Source organism: Pezoporus occidentalis, unplaced genomic scaffold (assembly GCF_034315485.1).
Source record: "Pezoporus occidentalis ecotype Australia unplaced genomic scaffold, CSIRO_AGI_Poc_V1 ctg11, whole genome shotgun sequence".
In the NCBI taxonomy this organism is placed as follows: domain Eukaryota; kingdom Metazoa; phylum Chordata; class Aves; order Psittaciformes; family Psittacidae; genus Pezoporus; species Pezoporus occidentalis.
In genome coordinates, this window is record NW_026912886.1 from 4845129 (window position 1) to 4867750 (window position 22622).

At 36.5% G+C, this 22622-nt stretch overlaps 2 protein-coding genes across 5 annotated transcripts in view; both read right to left on the reverse strand.

Annotated features, from left to right (window-relative positions):
• The window catches only part of UNC13C (unc-13 homolog C), a 146793-nt gene extending 128477 nt beyond the window's left edge, over positions 1-18316 (reverse strand). For 2 of the 4 annotated variants that reach the window (XM_062628072.1, XM_062628065.1), the window contains exons 1-2: positions 17530-18316; positions 5288-8494 (exon numbers count right to left, since the gene is read on the reverse strand). In XM_062628072.1, coding sequence (XP_062484056.1) covers positions 5288-8249 — 2962 coding nt within the window. In that variant the 5' untranslated portion in view covers positions 8250-8494; positions 17530-18316. The remainder of the gene's footprint in view (positions 1-5287; positions 8495-17529) is intronic. The other 2 variants (XM_062628087.1, XM_062628080.1) reach the window with 1 other exon arrangement.
• Positions 18317-21217: 2901 nt separating this feature from the next.
• Positions 21218-22622, reverse strand: part of LOC134168419 (protein unc-13 homolog A-like) — a 37894-nt gene continuing 36489 nt past the window's right edge. The window contains exon 8 of the mRNA XM_062628099.1: positions 21218-21325. Within this exon, the coding sequence (XP_062484083.1) occupies positions 21281-21325 (45 nt within the window). The 3' untranslated portion in view covers positions 21218-21280. The remainder of the gene's footprint in view (positions 21326-22622) is intronic.

The following is a 22622-nucleotide window of genomic DNA, read 5'->3' on the forward strand; positions in this document are numbered from 1 at the left end:
TTTAACTAAAAGTGTTTAAAGCTGTATCAAAGCTGCATTAGGTCAAGATAGATTGTTTAGATTTAATTAACCTAAGCTTTCAATAGTGCTACTATGCCATTATTCATGAAAGGATAACTTAAATTTCAACTTAAGTTTGTACTTAATTTTTAAACAACAAAATACTTGTAGGAATAACGTAGCAATGGCAACAGAGCAGTTTTACAGATTTCAAAGAATTCCCCCAAAATGACTGTTACTTTTGTCATGACAAAAGCAGGCTGATTAAAAAGGGGAAAGGATCTAATCTTATACAGAGGTTGTATATGAAAATGTTTTTGAATTCACATATATGAACATGTTCCTGTACAAACAGGACTGGAATTAGCTGTTACTACTGGGCAGTGAAGGAATTAGAAGCTCAGCTTGATATAATACATGAAAATATACACATTCTACTTTTATTAATTCCTGTAGTATTTTACACATTAAACTAGAATTCTGCCATCTGACTAGACATCCTTCCCTTACCAAATCTGCACCAACATCCTGAGAAGGCACTTTAAAGGAAAAATCCTGCAAACTTGAACACAATTCACACTATTTTAATCAGTCAACATAGTCCACAGCATCATTAGGGTTGGAAGGGACCTCTGGAGATCATCTGGTCTACCCCACCCACCAAGACAGGGCCACCTACAGCAGGTTACACAGGAACGTGTCCAGGCAGGTTTTGGATGTCTCCAGGGAAGAAGAAACCACACCCTCCCTCCGTAGCCTGTTGCAGGGATCTGCCACCCTCAAAATAAAGTTCTTCCTCATGTTGCAGTGAAACGTCTTGTGCTTTAGTTTATGAGCACTGCTCCTCATCCTGCTGCTGTGCACCACTGAAAAGTCTGGCACCATCCTCCTGGCACTTGCCTTTGAGATATTTATATGCATTCATGGGATCTCTCTCCGTCTTCTCTTCCCCAGATTAAACAGGCCCAACTCTCACCTCTCGTAAGAGTGCTGGACACTCTGCAGTAGCTCCTTGTTTGTCTTACACTAAGGAGTCCATAAGTCTAGATGTGGCCTTATCAGGGTTGACTAGAGGGTGAGGATCATCTCAAGCAATTAAAAAATAAAATTAGATATAACTTTACTTTTTGTTTCTCTTTCTACCAACAGTAGTCCATTCTTAGAGTCAGCTTCCCAACAGAGCTAATGTAGACTATAGGAAAAAGCTTTAATACTTAAAAGCAATTTATCTTTTAACAAGCTTCTTATTTCTCCATTACAGTCACGACCAACCAATATGCAGTTTCTGTAACCAAGGTAATGGTTAACCAGGGCTGTTCAGCCTGGAGAAGAGAAGGCTGTGTGGAGACCTCGTAGCACCCTTCCGGTATCTGAAGGGGGCCTATAAGGATGCTGGGGAGGGACTCTTCATTAGGGACTGCAGTGACAGGACAAGGGGTGACAGGTTAAAACTTAAACAGGAGAAGTTGAGATTGGATACATGGAAGAAATTCTTTACTGTAAGGGTGGTGAGGCACTGGAACAGGTTGCCCAAGGAAGCTGTGAATGCTCCATCCCTGGCAGTGTTCAAGGCCAGGCTGGACAAAGCCTTGGGTGACATGGTTTAGTGTGAGGTGTCCCTGCCCATGGCAGGGGGGTTGGAACTGGATGATCTTAAGGTCCTTTTCAACCCTAACCGTTGTATGATTTTATGATTTATCCTGTTTCCACCTGAATAGCTATAAAATGACCGATTCATTTACTAAACAATACCAGATCAATTGGTTTTCATCTGGGCCACAGTACTGATTTTTTAAATCCAAATCCAAGACACATAGTCACACAACAATACTGGCACAATACTATTAACTATAGTTATTAGTTACTAGTAACCGTAAACCTCTACAAGTGTACCAAAATCAAACATGATGGAGGTAAGATATAAAGGAAACAAAAGCCTGAGTACCACAAGACAAGTTTAAATTAACTTCTAAAGCCTATAGTCTCTGGGCAAATACAGCTGACTCTGGCATTTCAAGCAAATAGCTATTATAAAAAGGCTAGAAAAGCTGTCAAAATAAGAAAATATATACTTGTTTCAAAAGACATAGTTTGAATAGACAGAGTTTGAAATTTGCATTAATAATATACTTATTTTGCTGACAGCTTTTCTTAATGTGGAACCAAATGATGATCACACTATAAGGCAAGTACATTACTGGTTCCTCTGGTTTCAGATCTTAGCATCGCATTTTCTCCTTCAGGCATATACAAAATAAAGTTGTCTTTATACTGTTCTCCAAGTTCTGTTCTTAAGCCAAGCACCACTAAACATAATACAGCTCCTTCCTATAAAACAATAGAACCCCCACTCTCATCCACTGTTAAAAAGGCAGCTCCCATCCCTGGCCTGTGTAATCTGGCTTGCTACTCTATGTACATATAGAGTAAGATGAGTTCACACATCTTAGCACCATAAGCAATGTAAGCAGAAAACTCAGACCAAAGGCTTCTTAGAATCTGACCAGTCACCAATCAATCAGTGAGATCTTCATCAACTAGATCAAGAAGCTATTGTTCATAAATTACCATGCATAGAAAGAGTCTATTAATAGTAACAGCAACTCAGAAGAATGCATGCAATTCTGGAAGCTTGTCCAGAGTGATAACTTCACCAGGAGAGACAATTATGGTTATTCTAAGGCACTTATAAAAGACAGCAAGACAGAGATGTAATGAAAGAAGTCACTAGGGAAATAGAATGCTAGAAAATAACAAGTGAGGACTGTAAGAATAAGTTAAAGAGCTGCTCTTGATTACACTGTAAAAAGAAGTAAACCACTGGCTAGCATTTCACTGATATTTTTCTAAAAAGCCATCAAGCCTTCCATGCATCATCACAATGCCCCTATGTCCTTAAAGATCTTTAAATCTGAAGATTACCCATGTACTGCTCACATCTCCTCTCATCCATATACCCTATTACTTTCATGCCACTGTGTATCTGAAACTATGCTGTAATAAATAATACATTAGAAATAAACCCACAGTATATTTTTTTTCTCTCCAGCTAGATACAGAGAAGAGAACTACCTGATGGGGCTCTCATGCATAATAAATTATTTATCAACCAAAGTTTCAATGACCTTACCTCCTATGTTATTAGAATGAAAATAACACCATTCTAAACCTTGGTATTTTTTGCATTAAATTGGAGAAACAACACTACTGTTACTATCTGGCTGTATCTCTGGTTAGCCAGATTGCTGTCTACCAGCTCCTGCTTACATGGAGATATGAAACAATTAATTAAACAATAGATTATATTTTGGTTATATAACGAAGATTCATTCCAGGAACTTACTCCACAAGTAGCATTTTTTCATCCACAAACAATAAATCAGAACTTGACTGTCAATCACTTACAGGGGCCAACCAATTCATAAAAGTCAAGTAAATCCTAGATCAGCTATTAGTCACTCTTTAAAGTTATTACTGCTTCTGCAAATAGTAAAAAAAAAAAAAAGAAAAAAAAACCACACCCCAAAATACTATTTACTGAAATTAAAAGTACTGTCTGCACATGAACCCACAGGCAAAGAAAAGGAGGCAGATTGTGAAAACCGAGAGGCTACAAAGCATACATTCTGTATGCTTTGTAACTCATTTTCATAAACTAGCCTTGATGTCAGTTGGCTTCTCTGTAAATGTAGTATAAGAAATGATTCGGTAATTCAGAACAAAAAAATGTCAGTAGACTAAGAGACTGAAAGAGGCCTTTCACCTGCTGTGCTAAAAGAGCAAATTCATTTAATTCATAATTCATAGAACCGACTGCATGAAATGTAACACTGAAGTTAGCTCTTGTTTTCTAACAACCTATTATCTAATAATAAATAACAGTGTGTTATCTAATAATGTATACAAATGCACAGACTTTAAATAGTGGAAACAATTTGCATTTCACTATTTTGGGTGTTCCCTGTGTGCGTTCTTGAATTACATCCTCATACCTCTATATTCCTATTGTACAATAACAACTGGCTAAAATGACTGTACACCCCCGTCCCATACCTCAAAATCATGAAAAGATCATGGAAATACTATTGCTAGCTGTCTCTTTCTACATACACCATCTGGTGTCTAACACAGTACTGTAGAAAATATCTGCAAAAAGGAAACCCACAATCTAGTGTGATTATTTAAATGTGGAAATAGAATTTCAAATAAACTTTCGTATTAGCAGTATTTAATTGCTTGTGTAACATACATTCAACTTGGCTAAATGTTTATTTTAAAAGCAGTCTATGTACAAAACAGATTTTAAAGTAGCTCAAGCTTTGGATGCTCATTACTACTAAACACAATCTCTGACTAAAGGCACAATTTTTCATCTTTAGAATTAATGTATTGGGTGATTATTTTGTTGAAGGCAGATAAAGAAAGAAAAGATTCAGTCAAGGTGACAATTAACAACTGGCTAGCTACGGTAATTACATGCTCCCAGTAAAATGCACATACATTATAGCATGTGCACTGTAAATTGCATTATAGTGTACGTTAATATTGAAAGTCCCCATATTTGTGTATTACTAGAGATATTACAAGTAATATATATGACTGTCTGTTTTGAAGTCTGTTAGCACAGAAGATAATGAACAAATCTGTATCAACACCTTCTGTGATTTAAGCTCTTTTCTGCCACCCCTTCATACTACTGCTACCATTTACACTTCTTTTTCCTCCACACCCTTCTCCCTTTCTTGGGGACTGACTACTTAGTCTTTGAGGGCTTACTAGGAGTACAGCTAGGAACAGAATTAAAACCAGTTTAGATTTGCACTCTCACAAGTACTTAAGTTATAGGTTACATACAGGATGCAGAACACTGCTCACCAGAATGAATATAGAACAAACCATGCCTTGAAAACTGTTAAAGCACTGTACTATCTGAACAGTCAGGATTACTCCTGTGAATACAATGATAAAACTATAAGGAAAACAAGAACAGTGTACCATTTAGTTCTTTTTGTAGGACAGAAATCTGATAAAATTTAATTTTCAAGATACTGAAATTCAAAGCAACATAACTGCTTCCAAAACATGTTCAGAAAATTCCTTCAAAACAAACTTGTAAAATTTTAGGCTCTGAACTTCCAGGGAACTAGTTCACCCTATGAACAAAACCAGAAGTAAGCAGAATTTTTGTCACCAAATTCAACAAAAGCAGAACCAAGTACCATCCAGAAATTAATGTCCAACTCTAGCGAGAATAATTACTTAAAAGACAATAATAAAACACTATTACCTCCAGCAAGGATCTTCTCTTCCAAATCACTCATTTGTTTCTTGTATGCTTTTAAAGCTGCTTCCTTAAATGATGGTCGTATCCTTTTTTTCTTTGGCACTTCGGTAACTATCTCTGGGACATTCTGATTTTCATCTTCCCGTACTTCTATGTCAGCAGCCATGTCATTTTCAACTTCCAATATCTCTTCACTGACCACACTCTCAAACAGTGTGTCATACTGCTCCCCTGGTAGTACTACATATGGCGTATCATACGAAGGCTGCTCCGGTTCGTATTCTTGGACCTGCTCACTAGTTTCACTACTGTTAGTTCTATTTTCTAGTTTAGCAAGGACTTGTTCCATTACTTCTACATAGTCTGTTTCATTCTCACCAGGTGGTTCAATTAAGTCTTCCCCATACCCTGCTTTGTAGCAATAAGGCTCAGCATAAACATCAGAGTCGAGTGTTGTACTCGATTCATTTGCAGTAGATTGAGATAAAGTTCTAAACCTTCCCATGAAAGATGATCCACTGTCTTCATACCCACTTAAACTTTGTGTACTTTTATTCCAGACTACTTCTAAAGCTGACTTAGCTCGCTGAAGTGTAGATCCAAATTTAGGAAAGCTGAAAGTCTTATCAGAAAGATCTATGCTTAATCGGCTATGCCATGATTTAGGAGCTGTTCCTTCCGAGTCATCACTTTGTAGTTCACTCTGACTTCGGTACATCATAGGCAATCTGTTTTGATTCTGATAAGAAGAGATGGAATTTGTTTCCTGATAATCATCATATTGAGCAGTCCACTGACTTTGTGATTCGCTGTCAAGGCCTGGACATGATGGAGAAGTACCATCAAGAGTAAAATCATAGCTTTCAGTATCATACTGGAGGTCAGAATTTTGGCACTTTCCAAAATCTGTCTGCTGATCTGAAGGGCTGCTCATATCATACACAAAAACTTCCTGTGCAGATGAGTCTAGGCCCAAATTTGCCCCTTGTTCCAACTGATTCCAGTCTTTCCATGGGGAAAGATCATCATGTAAAGCAAGCTGAGAATCACTATAGTGGCTTCTGTCTCCCGTTGCACATATTCCATTGCTTAGACCACTGTCAACAGTTTCTACATTTCCCACTTCATTTTGGTCTGGATACTGTTGCATATCTTGGACAAAAGTCTGCTCCTGAGAACTGCCATACCAGTTTGTAGAATCATCTTGCCTTCTCTGCCAGAGTTCTCGATCAGAGGAAGACAATAATGAACTGCCATTTGTTCTGCTAAAATACTGATTTTCTGAAAAATCCTCAGAGTAAGACTGACACAATTTTGAGAAATCTGAGTCTGAACGGCTAAGTTTTGGTGTCACAAAATCATTGTGTAAATGCCATAGAGGAGTCATGTCTGAATAATAGGTCTTTGACTCTTTTTCCATGTTGTCAAATTCTGGTGACTGACTGTCATAATTTCTTCTGTTTGAAAAGGTGTTATTGTCAACCGTTCTATTAAGGTCTTTAGTATCTGGGGACTCAATACTCCCCTTTGTAGTGCTCGTTTTTATTTGAAATGCGGATTTGGATATCCTTGCATAACTGTTCTTATTTATATCTGATTCCAAGTCTTTATCACTGTCAGGTGACTCCCAGTCATGCATTTTAGTTTTTGTATCCACAGTTAGAAGTTTCATATCCATGCTCTCATATGTCTGAGAGGAAGGTAATCCTCTTTCCTTTCTGTCTTTTATGTCATGGGAAAATATGTCTGTAGAAATTCCAATGCCAGTTCCTTTAAGTTTATATGACTTTTTTAAAATCAAATCTCTTTGTTGTGAGGACTCAAAGTAAACAAGAATGGGTCTTGGCTTTGCATTTGGACAGTCCCTTTGTTGCCCCAGTCTTTGGGCAAACTCAATTTTAATAGTGCTTTGTGCCTCTGAGAACCCCATTTTACCTATTAATATTCTGTAAACTATGCTTTCAGTTTTTTCAAGCCTCTCTTCAGGCACATTTAGAAACCTAAGACTTGCTTTGTTTCCTGGATGGCCCACCTGCTTAATGTAGTCATGTATGTCCCGAGTTTCTCTTCTGGACTGTACAAATCCAGTTCGCAATTGTTCAATTTCATTTTGTACAACTTCTACACTACTTGAAATTTCATCAATTGATTGTTTCAGAGCATTAACATGCCCTCTTAATTCAGACAGTTCTGTTTCAATTTGACTTATTCCCTGAAGCTCTTTAAAGATCATTTCCATAACATCATGGGTTTGGCTAATACAGCTTGTTGAACTAAAGCCAGGTTCAAAAGTATTTGATTTCTGGTGACGGCCAGTTCTGTCTAGAGATTTACTTCTTAAACCCCATGTTTTCTTCCATGTACTTAATTCTGAGTCAGATGAGACACATTCTTGACTCTTCTTCCATTTCCTCAGTTTTCGTAAAGCTCCCAGCTTCAGTGTGTGTAAAGTGCGCTCTCCATCTGAACTTCCATCAGATGGTGCCAGGCTGCTTAAGCTTTTTCTGTTGCGTCTCACAGGCATTGTGTGTGATAAGTATTCGTTTTTCTTGCTGCTACTTTTTCCTTCACTTAGTGACTCAGAATATGAACTATCATTTGAAGACAGATCTTGAACTATATCTTCATTATTACTGTTTCTTACAAAAATATGCTTTTGCAGTCCATTAGCAATAGCAACTCTGTAACTGAATGTTGGAGAAAGTGAAAATTCTCTATTACTTTCCTCTTCTTCAGTTGACAAGTTGCGAGCAGATGGACACTTGGCAATCTTTTTCACAGTGCTCTTTAAAGTATTTGAAAATTTTGGATTCTTTGTTTGCCCAATCTGAGTTAAGTCTTGTTCCTTTTTGCTTTGACAACTCTCTTTCCTTTTTGTACTATTTCCCGATTTCTTTGTAAACATTCCTTTGCAAAGCTTATATATGTAAGACGAGATCAGGTTTTTTAAGAGAGCAGAAACCATGGAGTGTAATTTGTATTAGGCTGTTTCCATAAACCACAATTTTTGATCCAGACAAGTGTTTGTATCTCCAACAGGATCATCAGGAAATATTTCATCCACAGAGACTATAAAGTGCTCTGATGCTCTGGCATCATTTGACAGAAAAAAAAAAAAAATTAAAAATCTGCTTGTTTGAAACCAAATCCTGGAGGGGTTTTGTACATCTTGCGAAATCTCACTCTGTCGCACATGGGTTCTTGAAGTGTCTAGAAAGGAGGGAATGACATTACAATGGCTGCCAGGCAAACTTATCATTCAATAATACCAGTGTTGGTTTAATGGGGTAACAACTGAAACACAGAGGACTTAAGTATTTAGTTATACTTTCCCCATAATTGTGTGAATAGAATTTTTCATAAACAATTGAAGCTGAAAGCAGGTTTAAGCAAATATTTTTAACATAAATGAATAAGCTATAGGTATTCACAGGCTTCTTTGTCCAGTTCAATTCTCCAACTTTTAACTGAGATATCTGTTATTAATGCTATCTGCTTTTTCTTCAGGGTAATGACATTTCAACTTAGATCCATATGACGCACAGCAGTGGTCAAAAAACTGACTGGGGAATGACTTGCTACAAGCTAGTAAAATAGAATTTTTCAAGTGTCTCTTGGTTCATCTTCTGGAGCAAGGTGGGATTCTGATAAAAATCAATATTGTATTCATGAAGTACTACTCTATCTTGAAATAGAATTATGCATATGACTACGGTTTGCAAAGTAGATGCTTTCTTTTTATAGGGGATTTTAACACATGTGACGGTAAGCCAGGATTTCAAGTGGGCACACCTTCTTAGTTTCTCTTCTTTAAGAATTAACAGAAAACCATAATGACAACTGATGGAACATTCTCATCAAGCTTACCAAGTTTTACACTATTAAGCTCACAGAAAAAAAAAACAAAAGGAAATCACAAAACCACAAAAAATGAAAGCAAGAGGGAGAACAGATATGATTTGTTAGTTTCAGCACAAAAATAGGTGGCACTACAAGAAAGCAATTTCGTCTAAAATATGGAAGAAGAAAAGATTTCATGAGGTATGTGGAAGCTTCTATTCCATAACATAAAAGCTTGCATTCCATAGAAATGTAGTCAATGCATTTTAAATATATAAATGTACTTTTTTTGTATAGCATATCATTCACCTCCCAGTCTCATAGCTGTAGAATAAAAATGAGACAAATAGCTCAGAAAAATCCAAGAATTAGTTCTTAAAATGGCCATTCCTAAATTAGTTAAAAATTCTTTGGCAAAATAACAAGTTTATTCAGATCCACAGTATATGAGAGGTTAAAATTTGCTCTGTAGTGTCTTCAGAGTAAAGGGTAAGAACTGCCTTCCCCATACGCAAACAGCATGGCACCATATGAAACATTATGGCCTGCTCAACCACCTCAAGATCTCGTCTTTTCATTACGCATTTTTTCTTCACTGAGCTTACTATCATACTTATGGTCAATAATAAACATTAACTACTGATTCATACTGCAGCAGCAAAATGCACTATGTTGAAAAGAATCCAAGCAAAACTGGTAAAAGCCTGGATGACTTCTGGAATCATGGAAGAGAGGACGTAAATAGATTCATTTCTTTCCCAGTTATAACAAAATTGGGATGCAGCCAAGAGGAAGCAGAACAAGCATAGGCAACAGTCTCCATCCTTCCCAAAGTTGCTGCCTGTTATTTTATAAAAAAGTGAAATACCTGTGGAACATGAATCGCATTTTTAACATATCAGCATAGCTCTTGTGACTTGTTTTGCTTCCAGGCTTATGCCTGAAGTCAGAACACTGAGTGAATTAAGAGAAAGCAATCTTTGGAAGCAAAAGAACGCTCAGTGAGACTGAATGCAATTTTCAAGGCAAGCAAACAGCATTTCTCAGAATATTACAAAGTTCTAACTGGAGCCAATGCTGCCTTGTTTACAAATATTATTAATAGAGGAAGGAACCATCCTGGGACATTTTTCAGTATCAAAGGCGTGTTTCTAGATGTAGAAACACTTGTTAATCATTCAGCTATTACACTGCATGTTCATAACCATTTATTGAAGAAGATTTGAAGTGTGACTGCCCGGCTCCTCTGCGCACACAACCACAGCTTAAACTTCACGCAGATGACTTGGACATTCTTGTAATTTAGAAGACTTCAAATCACCAATGCATAACCAAGCTAGAAGGCTTTTTACTGGCTTAGCCTACAAAACATTAACAATTAATGAAGTTATCATTTGAATCTGGAATATTTCCATTAATTTTAAAAAAAGGTTTAATTCTTCTCTGTAGAAGAATCTCGATTTCATAGTCAACAATATGTTTTTTTATCCAATGTCTAACCTATGCTTTGTATCAAAGATAACTGAAAATATTATAGAGAGCTGCAAATTCAGTACTCAATTTATTTAAACCCAGTTTCTGACAATGCTGTAGTAAATTAAAAGTTCTACTGTTACAAACGCAGACACCTGCTAAATGGAGCAGATTTAATTTCTCTCATGCGAGTTCCATTCCATCTCAGCTATATTAGTCATGATCTGTTCATCAGTTTGCAGCCTACCATTGCTTCATCAAATACTCATTTTAGAAAATTGTATATCTACACATGGAATGAAGTTTGAGTCATTACAGTTCTCATCCATTTCTTTTTGTAAATGATTTGCATAGGGTGGTTCTCACCATTTTAAATTAGTGTAGGTTAAAACTCTAGGAAATAGGGAACAGTCTATTGAGAAACACATAGGACTAAATCAGTTATCTGAATGAGCTGCAAGTTGTGATTCAGTGATTTTTCTGGTTTTATCCAGGTCTCCCAATAAACTACCATGACCCCATTTTTTATGTTCGCCTTGCTTGTTTATTGACTTAAATTAATTTATATGGTAAAGTTGAACACAGATGGATTAACCCATTTTAAGCATAAGTAATTGAGCTGAACTGCTACAGCAGTGTAGACTTTCTGCTGGATAGTTACAAGGCAGGAAACTGGAAGATGTTAAGGACTGTGAGATTAGAAATAAAATGAACTTTTAATGGGTTCCTTCTGTAAAGAAAGGACACAGTAACACTTCCTTCAAATTTTTACCCATAGCAAGTCTGAATATAGACCTTTGAGAATCAGCTTGATGGTGAACAGGTAATTTGGATTGATTTCAAGGATACTGTTGACAACAAGGATTGCCAAAATAAAACTTGTCAGTTGGAAGCATCATGTCTAAAGGATTTTATTCCCAAGTCTAAAACTAATGTGTCAGGTAGAAGGGGGGTGGAGTGGGCTGGGTTAAATATGATAATGCAAGCAGTGTATTTCAGTTAAATGTCTGAATACAGGATTCTCATAGATTCATGATTTAATTTTTCATTTTAATAAACTCAGACTTCTATTTTTATAAAGAGAGAAAACAGAATCATCTTAAAAATATAATTTCAGTATTTAAAAAAAAAATAGATCACTGCAGACCTTCTGTTCATATCCTAGTAAATGAAGCAGAACAACCCTCTCTATTCAGAAGTAGCTTTATGGATGCAGACTGTCCCATCAAAAAAAAGTGAAAAACACGCAGAGCCATAGCCCTGCTTAACCTTTACATTATCTGTCAACTACAAGAGACCTGTGCACATTGGAAGGAGGCAGACAGGGAAGAAGATGAGACTAAAGTGCAGTCTCCCTCTATAAAAAGGCATACAGCAGTTTGTCTTTGCAACATCAAGATGGTAGGGAAAAATAGAACAAACCCAGAAAGTCTTTTTCTGCAGCAATACCATTCTGCATTACTGCCAAAGTAGTCACTACCACCTACCTATCTGTGGTATGCAAAATGCTTCACAGAAATTAATAAATCACACATGGCAAACTAAATGCAAACAATGCACCTCCTGTATGAAGATAGGCTGAGAAAATTGGGACTGTTCAGCCTGGAGAAGAGAAGGCTGTGTGGAGACCTCGTAGCACCCTTCCAGTATCTGAAGGGGGCCTATAGGGATGCTGGGGAGGGACTCTTCATTAGGGACTGTAGTGACAGGACAAGGGGTAATGGGTTAAAACTTGAACAGGGGAAGTTTAGATTGGATATAAGGAAGAAATTCTTTACTGTAAGGGTGGTGAGGCACTGGAACAGGTTGCCCAAGGAAGCTGTGAATGCTCCATCCCTGGCAGTGTTCAAGGCCAGGCTGGACAAAGCCTTGGGTGACATGGTTTAGTGTGAGGTGTACCTGCCCATGGCAGGGGTGCTGGAACTAGGTGATCTTAAGGCCCTTCCCAACCTGAACTCTTCTATGATTCTAATACACTTCACAGACACAGAAACTGAGGCTAAGAGATGTTCTCTTACTATCAGGAACATAAGGAATAAATAACAGAACAGCTAGAATTCACATCTACAGATTTCTCAAGTATGGTCTTCCACAAGTCTTACATTCACCTGGGAATAGGGTTATCCTGACATAACTGTACTTACCATTAGCGCATGTCTGCTGGGCAAAGCCTAAGCTCCTTTTCAGACAGTATAACTGTATACTCCAGACTGCTTCATTAGCTTGCTGTAACAGTAGCATTATACTGACAAACTTCTCAGATGACTTAATACAGAATTAATTTGGAACAATTATATGCTCCTTTAAATTGTCAGTTTTTCTGGACATTATTGAACACTAATGTTTTAAATCTGTGTTATTGGTGAGTCTCTACAGGTAAAGTGATATTTATCATCTTACCTTGAGATACTGCTTCTAATACATAGATGACCTGCCTGCAGACCCTAGCAAACAAAGGGACAACAGCAAGAAAAGAGTTCCACTTTCTCTTTTGGGATTACTCTTTGTTCCAGAAATTCCTTAGGTTTTTACCAGCAGAATTTAGCCCTATTCTATCATCTCCTCCCACATTCACATGAGGGCATGGAGCGCTATCAGCACTCTCTTTTGACAAAAAGCTATTCCTATTGTCTGTCAGTATCATATGGACAGGTCACTCTATCTGCTTAATTACCTGGTGATATTTTCTTTATGGATCCTACTATTACTGTATATCTAACCACCACTAAACATATTGCCTCACTATTTACAGGGAGTGTTACCAATACTACTAACTGGCAAGCTACTTTTCCAAATGCAAGTCTAAAGAGACTACCATCTCTTTATTTTCTATCTGTCCTGAAGAGCTTGCACATATGTTCAATTAAGTACACTGTGGAATCCAATCTGAATATTTAACAGTTATACTACAAGGCAGTCAGTCATAGCTGCTACTTGACTTACTCTTCTTCCAGCATACAACTTAATCAAGTTTAAAGATAACAATAGAAGCAAGTTGCACATACTTAAAACTGACTTTGTCCTTGGGTAACATGGTTTAGTGGGAGGTTACCTTGCCCATGGCAGGGGGGGTGGAACTAGATGATCTTAAGGTCCTTTCCAACCCTAACTATTCTATGATTCTATTTGCATTTCTCTGAGAAGTCTTGTTACTACAACTGTGAGGGAAAAGCAGTCAACCACTTATTTATGAACTACAAATAAAATCGTTGACATTTGGAACACTATTTCTTTAGAATCAAATGTGTAGAATGTTATTTATACTTACAAATATTAAAATAATATTCGAAGCAATTGTCCTTAAAGTACAATGGCCTTAATTAGAACTAAAAAAAAAAAAAAAAAATTTTTCCAAATATAGTAGATTGATACACAAATGTAAAAACCTATTGTAATGATTCCTAAGTTGAAATGTGCTCCCTTTGGGGAGCAGCTTAGTATAGTGCAGTTGACTATATACCTAAGGGTTAAGAGACTGCAGATGATTTGGAACACAGTTTCAGTATTATTTGACTAAGTGTACTAGCCTTTTTTTTCCTTAAAGTTTCTGTTTCCTCATATTTTTAATGAGGAAAAAAAGAGACTGTAGTATATAAAGAAGGTGGCAACAATGAACCTGAGAGTCCTTTTCCCTCACTTTACAGCTGTGTATATGATTTATGCTGTCCTATATAAACTTATGTTTAGTCAGTCCAAAAGCTGCTGAAATAGAGATAATTCCACTTAACAGTCCATCCCTATATAAATGCAGATTACAAAAGGAATGGAAAACCTGGAGATGGAAAAGTTATTTGCTGACAACATAGGGATAATTGTATTACTAAGTCAGTAGCAGGCATATTGTCTTCTAATACGAGTTAGTCTGTTACATGCATGCTACTATGTCAGATTACCATAAATATACAAAAAAAATCCTGTACAGAGTACAGAATAATTAGAACCTATTTAATGCCTTTAAAAATAGGAAGTATCAACATGCATTTGACCAAATTTTAGTTCTGTCCTTAACTTTATCTGTTTTCAACCGTTTTCTTCAGAGCATTATACTCTGAGAGCACAAATAATTTAATGCACACCAAAGCATAACACATATGCAGAGGATATATGTAGACTGCGTGTATATTCAAAGTCTCATACAATTTTAACATTTCAAACTTTCCAGCAACTTCAAGGAATCTCTAAACTATATATAAAGAACCCCTCCAATTTTTTTCCAGCTATAGAATTTTAAACCTCTAATTGTACTGGCCTGAGCCTTGGGATGGGCAATTCTCTGCCCTGAATTAGATCCCTCTTTGATAAGGGACCACTATGGACTCTGTGATCATGCCTGCACTATATTACTCTATATAACACAGATTATTTTGGAGAGCTGTGACTTTTTTGGTTGGGGGTGGGCAAGGGAAGTTTTTCTCCTAAACTACTTAGAAAAATTATCTGTGAAATGCTTAGATTAAGGGAACAACTTTAAATGGGCAAAATGTCACCTGCATGCACTCTGGATTCCACCCTTTCCCCACAAAAACATTTTAAATGTTTTCTAAATTGTGGTAAACTAATAATTCCACTAAATTCTTAGAACACAAAACTATGAAATGGACAGATTTAGATAAAGAAGTCTTTCATGCGATAAATGGTAGCAATCATCTGTGACATTTACATTCGAAAAATGCCACAAGCACAAACCACAACTACAACTACTGTGAAAGCAACATACACTAGGATAAGTAGGCACACACAGTTAGAAGCCACGCTTGCTAAACACCTGAAATGACATTCATTGATAAGAATGGTAGATGTTAAACCTAATTCTAAATTCAAATTATGTAAGAAAAAAATCCCTACTTTGTCTGCTCCAATTTACTGACAACTATGGAGTGATACTTAGATTTCTACCCAGAAGTAAGAATCTCTCTTTTACAGCTATCAATTTAATTGAATGACACAGATGAGAAAAAACCTGTACAAGAACCTCCTTAGATGCCAAAGAATTTTTATGCTTCAGAGCTTCTGTTTTCCTGTAGCGGTCTCACAAGGCAGAAGTTAGTATACTACTTCATTCTTCACAGATTTTCACAACACTACAGTTAAAACAAAGTTTGGAATTTTCAGTCTTCCCTGATATTCCAATGAATTGGACGTATTCTGAGCTATCAGTCTTCTCCTCCTTGAAACTGTTCTGGAATCCCAGTACTTCACCTGTGATTCCCTAAGTGTTTCCACAGCAATATATAGTCATTATGATAACATTGTGATGACATCACTAAAGGATCAAGAAAATGGTACAGTGACAGAAAACCTTTATAAAACTCTCTTCAGGTTGTGTAAATTCTTCTGAAAAACCTAATCTGTCTTGCATTATGACTTCATTCTATATGAAACACCTTTGAGATGACAGTTAACCATAATTTCTATCATATCTTTTATTAAAGTAATTTATGAGACAAAGATGTTTTAACCTAAAATACTACTTTTCACTCAATACTTCTAGACTCAACAGAATTCTTTAAATGCTTTTCTCAGTGTGTTGATTTATGTAGTAAGAATTAGCACCAATTTTTACAATACTCTTATGTGTCAAGTAACTTTAGCTTTTCAATTGCCAAATCACGGTTGTATACTGCACTAAATTAAGATACCTATACTGTATAATCACCAACAGCTTCATTCATGAAGAAGGCACTTTATCACCTCCTCTGTGAAAAATAACTACAACTTCATGATCCAAGTTTATTTTCACATCAGAAAGCAGTTAAATAATGTTGCATCAGTGATTGCTTTTAAGGCACAAGAATTCCTGTCAGCCAAGGGTTAACATCAGTATTAAGATGCTGGAACTGACATTAACCCTTTTTGTATCAAGGTGTTAAAAAAAAAAAAAATCCCACTTAAAACTGGGCTGCATTCGAAGCAGAAGTGCAACAGAATGTTTTAAGAGATTTCAGGACTGCGGAAAGATCAGATGAGCATTAGTTTTGATGGCTTACATATTTTCAATACATTTTACTAGACATGGCCATTATAAGACAACTATTACTGTCCTTAGTTTATATTCTTTTTCACTTATTACATACAATCAATCAGTAGTCAGCTGAAAGCAAATTTTAAGACAAAAAATGCAATAGGTCCTAGGTGACTAAAGAAAGTTGAGAGGTAAAGAATACAGTCACATTTTCATAGCTGTATAATTATTTCTCTTAAAGCAAAATGAACCATCAATCTCATATTAAGAAATTGGTTTCAGCTATTGCTATTTGCAATTACTCTGGAATTGCAGAAGTTTAAATACTATCTTTCTGAACCCAAAAGAAGGGACAAAAAAGTATTAAATAGCTACATGCTATTTTAAGGTCATGGATTGGGGGAGGTATATGAGAGAGGGTATTCTAACATGTAGGCTTAGCTGAGGAACAGAATCAAGCATGTATTCTAAGCAAGCTGTCTCTTCAAAAGAAAGCTGCAGGGTGTTCATCTTCAAGATTAATCAAGACCTAGAAATACATAAGCATCTGCGAAGCTCAGTTTTTTACTAATCCTGTCATGGACTAGGAAAAAAGTACTGGCAGATATAAACAAAACACTATATTTTCACCATGTATGCATATATGTATATTTGTCTTTTTATACCAATTAAAATGTTCCAACTCATTGTGAAATCAAATACTATACTGTCTTACTTAACTTCCATTGTGAACTTATCAACATTACAAAATAAACCCCTACTTTTTAATGAAGTGTTGATTCTTAAATCCACAAGCCCAGACAGTTTCATCAGCATTATAGCATTAGAAATCAAATCAGTTACAAATCATCAATACATTGCATTAGCTCTAACAGTGGGAGGTACATCCAGAATTAAAATAAGGAAAGGAAACAAAGGAAACATAAAAATATATGTAGACAAGAGGCAAACATACAAAGAGGATACATACCTGGATTAAATCCTTCTTAAAAATAAAATACAAATTACATACCACCATCTTCATAGTATTTTCCATTTACGCAGAAAAAACTGTACACAACTCCATTACTATTCTGCTGTTCCTCCTTCAGCTTTAAAACGGTACAATACAAACACGAGTCTGCCTCGCAGTGATTCAACTCAAGTGCAATCAGGCATGCTGTCAGTCCGCAACAGTGTCTGTTCTAAATTCCACCGTATTCCCTAGGCAGCATGAAAGGTTTCTTTTTTTTTTCCTTCCCTTTTCTGCTTTTTCTTGCCCCTCCTACAACTTGTGCTAACAGCTAAGAGTAATCATGGTGTTAGCTACTAATTCATTCTACAGCTCTGCTTTATTTCTCCTCTACAATAGCAAAACGACAGTCAGTATCCTACTCCAGCTCAAATACAACATCAGCATGAGAGAACAGTAATCCTGCTGTTTTAGGTGCTGGTAACTTCACCCGTTGCTGTTTTCTCCTGCCGCTTCTGAATGCGGTAGTCACTGCAATAGCCACAGCCCTTCTGCGTGGAAGGCAGCCCCTCTGCTTCACTGACGGAGTAAAATAGGCTTACTGAGAAACCTGGCTCACAGAAACAACACATGCAGTGCATCGTGAGTGCTAGCAGGTGCATCAGTGGCCAGAAGGATAACACTGTGAGACAGTATCTCTTGCTCCGTAGGGCCATGTTTCATCTAACCTTTTATGTATCAGTCTGACATGACCCAGAGGAACAATTGTATAGCTATTTCTTTCAGCAGTACTTTTATCGACATCTGTTTATTTTTGCTAATGAATCTGCTAAATAGATTCGTAACTATTATAATTCCATGATTATTTAAGGATGCTCTAGATAATGTTTTCCACTAAAAGTATTTTGTATGTTCCCAGTTAACACCTAGAGATTAGGATTCAGTCATTTTGCTGGGATTTAAATAGCAGAATTTATCATTATTGTGCATGTAGTGAGTAAATTATCCTGTACAGAATACTATAGGTGTTTTTCAAATGTTATGTGATTTAAGAGTGTGTAAAGCCACACTCAGTCCTACGTACATATTGAAGATATATTTAAAACTCCAACACATGAAGAACTATGGGAGTACATCCAAAAGGATCCTATATAAAGCCATTCTACCTAAAAAGTATACACAGAATCTAAGTGCAGAAGTTTCACAAAACGTGTACATGCATTAAAACAGAGGTATACTATTAACCCCTTTAATCTTGGGAGATAGCAGCACTGAAATGTCATATAAAACAGTTGTCAGCTAGTAAATTATGTATGTTTCCTGTATAAAATAAACAGGACTTCAGATTTTCTGGTAATAGCTGACACTTTGTAACAGAGAAGCATGTAATTCAGTCATTACTTCAAAAATAAACTAAGGATGTCTTGAATAAAATGCAGCACTTAAAAGTATTTAACAGTTTATAGTAATACCTATTTAAAGCTTATCAGTTGTAGCTTTTCACTTTCTGCAATCCTTGTACCATTGCTAGTAATGCGATCTAGGGATACAATGCTTTTTAAGTACAATTTATAAACTGAACAGTTCTAGAATAAAACTTCTTACAGTGGTAAAAATAATATTTTGTATATTTTTTTAATGTATCATTGTAAAAATCATTACGGACCATTATATTTTTTATGTCCTGCTGAAATGAATGTAACATATAAATACTCCATTAATTAGACTTACAGTTAAGAACCAGATGAATGCTTTATTATTCAAATCTTATTGTAGTTATTAGCCTGCAGCAATTACTTACTATTCTGTCTAAACTTAAATAAACTGATGTTTCAAATCTGCCACACTGCATGCCAAAAAGAATCCAAAAGAACTTTTATATAAGTGCACAACAGGAAACACTGCACTGATACAGTCCTAATTACATGAAATGTGACAATAATGCCCCTCAAAATCAACAGGACTGCCCATGTAAGGATTATAAAAAACCCAAGAAAAAACATGCAGTCTACCCAAGCACAGCCACCCACAGCAGACAGACCCAACAGAAATAAACTGGGTTTTTATCAAGACCAAGCAAATGGTCTTGAGGCTACAGACAGTAAAAACAGTAAATATTGGGAGTGTTTTGCAAAATTATAAGGTTCTCTCATTTAATAAATAGCTGTTTGCAAACAATGTTAACTCACAGCACTTAACGTTGTAATCTTCAAGCAAGTTCCTAACTACTGACCCTGTTTTACTAATCTGTTACATTACCAGATGTTGAATGTTTCAGTTTGAAGCCACTTATTTGATAGGCCAGCATAAAATTGATATTTCAGAAGGAAAACAAAAACCAAAATCAAACCATACATCCAAAGACCCTCAAACTAATTATGGCACATCTACACTGGAATTAAATTTCCACATCAAATTTGCCCAAGCCAGCAAAAAATCTGGCTTTGCTTGTAATGGTACTGACCAATCAAGAATCTAGTTTCATGTATAAGTACATACTAATTACTTGCAGCCAAATTCATCTCCACAACAAGTTATGTTGTATTTCTGTTCACATGATCCTCACATACATATGATGTTAAGAACTTTCTATAGCAAACATATGAGTGGAAGTTTTTATCCTCACAGTTCTGGTAGCCCAGATACTTGTAAGCCACTTGTAAGTGGAATGCAACTGCTGTGCATCTTGAAAAGGCGTCTATGTCAGACTTAAATAAACTAGCACAAGGAGCAGTTGACACTTGTGGGCCATGCCCACCTTCGCAGTTACTTGACAGTAACCTCACATCTTGATGAAGTTGGCCTTCCAGAACCACACCATTAAGGGTTCACACTGATTTACCATACCTCACAAACACAGTGCTAAAGATAGAAATTCCACATGCAGAAGGAATAGGAGAAATAAAGACTTTTGTATGGAGATGTAGCAGTTTGTTACACAATTCAAGCCATTCCCTGCATCTTAATGGAAAAAGCAAAGTTTCACCAAACCCAAATACCACCACCCTCAGAAATCCAAACCATACCCCAAACAAAAAAAAAAAAACCAACAAAACCCCAACAGGCAGCTATAAACCTTCAGAGAGAAAACAGTTAGTCTGTATGCCTATTTCCAGGATTATGTGACCATGACTTTCAGAGATGATTCTTGGAATTCTTTGGAATAAGTCTGTCCAGTGAAAACATGTCATTAGCTTTCATCACTGTTTATAAATAATAAAAACAGTGTTAAATAACATATAACTAGTCTAGATGTTATTTGACTATCTCTATTTTTTAATGCTTATATTGAAATGGTGACACTTATAAACCGATGGAACAACTTTGAAGACATTTATACTTCATGATGGATTTCAGCGTGACAATTGGAAAAGCTGTCACAGAATTAAGCTACCTTTCTCAATTCCCCATCCTCTACGGACTGCTTAAGGGATGGATCATTTCTTCCCTTTCATTAAACAAACGCAATAACTGTGTCAATTCTTATATCCCGTCAACCAAAAATCAACCAGTTCTTAAATCGTAATATGCTGATCTAATCCTATGGGAAGGCAGCTCCCCCAGCCGGTCCCCGCGCTCTGCCGCAGAGACCACCGGCAGCAGAGCCCGGTCAGGCCGCTCCCAGCGCGCCCCCTGCTGTCCGTCCCGGGAACGGCTGCAGCGGCCCCAGCGGGCGCTTGCGGTTTTGGGGGGGAAGTTGCGCCACCGGAGGTACCGACACGGGACGGGATAGGGTGATCCCGGTGCTCCTACTGAATTTCGTGCTAACCTAGGGAAAGATCGCGCGCCTACAGCTCTTAATAGAATCGCTAATCTATTAAAAATACGGAGAAAGGTATAAAATGTTTTGGGTTTGGTTTTACTTTTTTTTAGAAGCACACATAGAGATTTAAAGCTATTCTCCATACAAGGTATTTTTTTCTATAAAATGCTAGTGGCTCAGTGTTTTCTTCTAAAAAGAAGAGCAAATAACCATTTGTGAGATAAAATATTCATCATTAATAAGTGCATGGAACCCACCTATGAGCCGATTTAGATTTTATTTCTGATGACTATGAGAAGTGTTTTGAAGTCTCTGAAGATACGAAGGCTAAAGCTGTCTCTTATTGTGCACTAAAACTCTTTCAAGCACTGGTTTCCTTTAACCAATTGCTAGGTTTACAGAGTTACGCAGTTTGAATTCTGTTAAGTGAAGTAAAACCACTTTTGAGATTTTTTAAGCTATAATTATCAAGGAACAGGCAAACCATTTAAAAACATCATAACCACTTCTTCCCAGCTGCAAGTTCAACAAAGCTTGGCCCTGAATTCAGAAGGAATCACAGGATGGGATCACAGTGAGAAGCAAATATGGGGTGAAGCCCCAACAATAACTAGAAAAAAAAAGTCAAGTCAAATCAATAACTAAGCATATTTCAGGAGGAAAAGGGGAGCTTTCTCCCCATCCAGATATACCAAGGACCCAAAGTCATAATGTTATGCATTTGAAGCAGTAACTGAAGAACATATATCACTCCTGAAATTTAATCCTCCTATTACGTTCTCTCCTTATGACTATTTTGTTCCTTGTTGCCCTCTAGGAATGTACTCACCCTAGAGACTACCTGATTTTTTTCTCTAGGAAAGCAGATTGTTTGCTAAAGCATTTTCTAAAATCAAGAATCTGACTCAGCTGCTACCTCTAATTTTAGGATCTAGTCTGATGCATTAGTTTGATGCTTTGCTTTCTACTTTGGGTCAATTTATGTTTTGCCATAATTATATTACCTGCAGTAACGGATCTCTTACAGATATTACTATTAAAGCATTAAACTCTTCATTACTCACAGAAAATATAGTATTTCTGTTCCTAAATATTAAGTCAGACTATTCTTCTACTAAACTGATTCTGGAAGAAAACACAAAAAGTTTCATTGGAATATGAATCTTCATTATTTTTCCACAACCACAATATAACTAATTGTGCAGCTTTGCACTTAATGCACAAGAATCTGCTGATATTTGCAGAAATTAAAATAAAGTGGCCAAGGACTCACATAAGCATTGTATTTCTAGAATATTCTTAATTTTTAAAATGAAAATTGACAATATTTTTTATTACTGCCTCTTAA